Below are 1,394 nucleotides of genomic sequence, written 5' to 3'. Positions count from 1 at the left end.
GGGGGGGGGGGGGGGGGGGGGTGGGGTGAGTGCTGCTCAGGAACTGGCTGAGCATCGGTCGGCGGGTGGTGAGCAATTGCATTGTGCAGCACTTGTTTTGTATATTCTATTATTATTATTATCCCTTCCTTTTCTGTCCTGTTAAACTGTCTTTATCTCAAGTCACAAATTTTACTTTTTTTTTTCTTTTTTTTTGCGATTCTCTCCCCCATCCCACTTTGGGGGGAGGAGTGAGCAAACGGCTGTGTGGTGGGTTAGCTGCCTGCGGGGTTAAACCACAACATCTAGCCATCTCAAATCTTTACAGAAAGGAAGAGGAATAGGTATTTCTAGCATGAGATTCATCTCACTAAAGGAAACATCTAACGAGGGTTGCTTTTACTGTACCCCAGAACTGTCTGCTTTTTGATAAGCTGAAGCATAGGTGATATAAGACCCCATCTTAACACTTCAGACTTTTTAATGGATCATTTTGATTTTGCTGGAGGTTGGGGTTTCCTCTTTTTCCCTCACACATGGCTGTTGCAGGGTACCAGTGTTATGCTTCTGTGCTGAATCAGAGAATCTGGAGAAATTTTACAGTCATCACTGAATTTGCCCTTACCATCCTTCTCTGCTCTGTTTAGTTGAGCTGATAAGTGAGTTTGACAGATGTGTCCACTGCTCCAGAAATCCTGCTGGCCATGGCAGGATTCCCTAGGGTTGGCTTAGGAGCTCGCACTGTTACATTTAACTACTATTGAGTAAAGGAGCAACTTGTGCTTCCAGCTAACACATGCCACTAATTGCAGTGTGCCGTTAGCCAGCTGGGTCACTGAATTGTACCTTCTTTACAAATTGGTACAATTGTACCTTCTTTTACAAGTTTACAACTTTACAACTTTGTTGTGCCTTCTTTACATAACTTTCTGGTAGATGGGGTCAGTGCTTAAGTCAGTACAAAAGACAGCTTAGTTTGCCCTCTCTTGTGTGCTGAGGATGCACCCTGCTTCACTGTTTCACTGAAGAAAAGAGGATCCACCTTACTCCACCTTTTGCTCCTATATCCACAAACCAGCCCTTTAAAGCCGTGTAATCAGTCCGTGAGGGTATTTTCTGGCCATTTGCAATGATCAGATGCTTGGGTAATGCTGTACCATTATTTTTAAGCCCTAGCAGAAATGAAAATAAACAAAAGAAAGCTGAGGTTTACCCTCATTTGTCTTGATCTAGAAATGTCAAATAAACATGTTATCCCTCTGCAGGTCTCAGTCAGTTGTGGATCCTGGGGTGCTGAAACGCATGGATAAGAATGAGGAAGAAAACATGCAGCCTTTGCTTTCACTTGACTAACAAGTTCCTGAGCATCGGACATGAACTGAGGTGGAAGGCACTGCCTCTCAGCAACAAGCAAA

The 1,394-nt window shown here is 43.8% G+C and overlaps 1 protein-coding gene across 1 annotated transcript in view; it reads left to right on the top strand.

The window, feature by feature from the left end:
• The window catches only part of CLVS2 (clavesin 2), a 51,633-nt gene extending 50,239 nt beyond the window's left edge, over positions 1-1,394 (top strand). The window contains exon 5 of the mRNA XM_009325645.1: positions 1,245-1,394. Coding sequence (XP_009323920.1) covers positions 1,245-1,332 — 88 coding nt within the window. The 3' untranslated portion in view covers positions 1,333-1,394. The remainder of the gene's footprint in view (positions 1-1,244) is intronic.

This window comes from Pygoscelis adeliae, unplaced genomic scaffold, assembly GCF_000699105.1.
Source record: "Pygoscelis adeliae isolate BGI_AS28 unplaced genomic scaffold, ASM69910v1 Scaffold54, whole genome shotgun sequence".
NCBI lineage: Eukaryota > Metazoa > Chordata > Aves > Sphenisciformes > Spheniscidae > Pygoscelis > Pygoscelis adeliae.
Note: the sequence above shows the minus strand (reverse complement) of the source record. Positions and strands in the feature narration are given on the sequence as shown.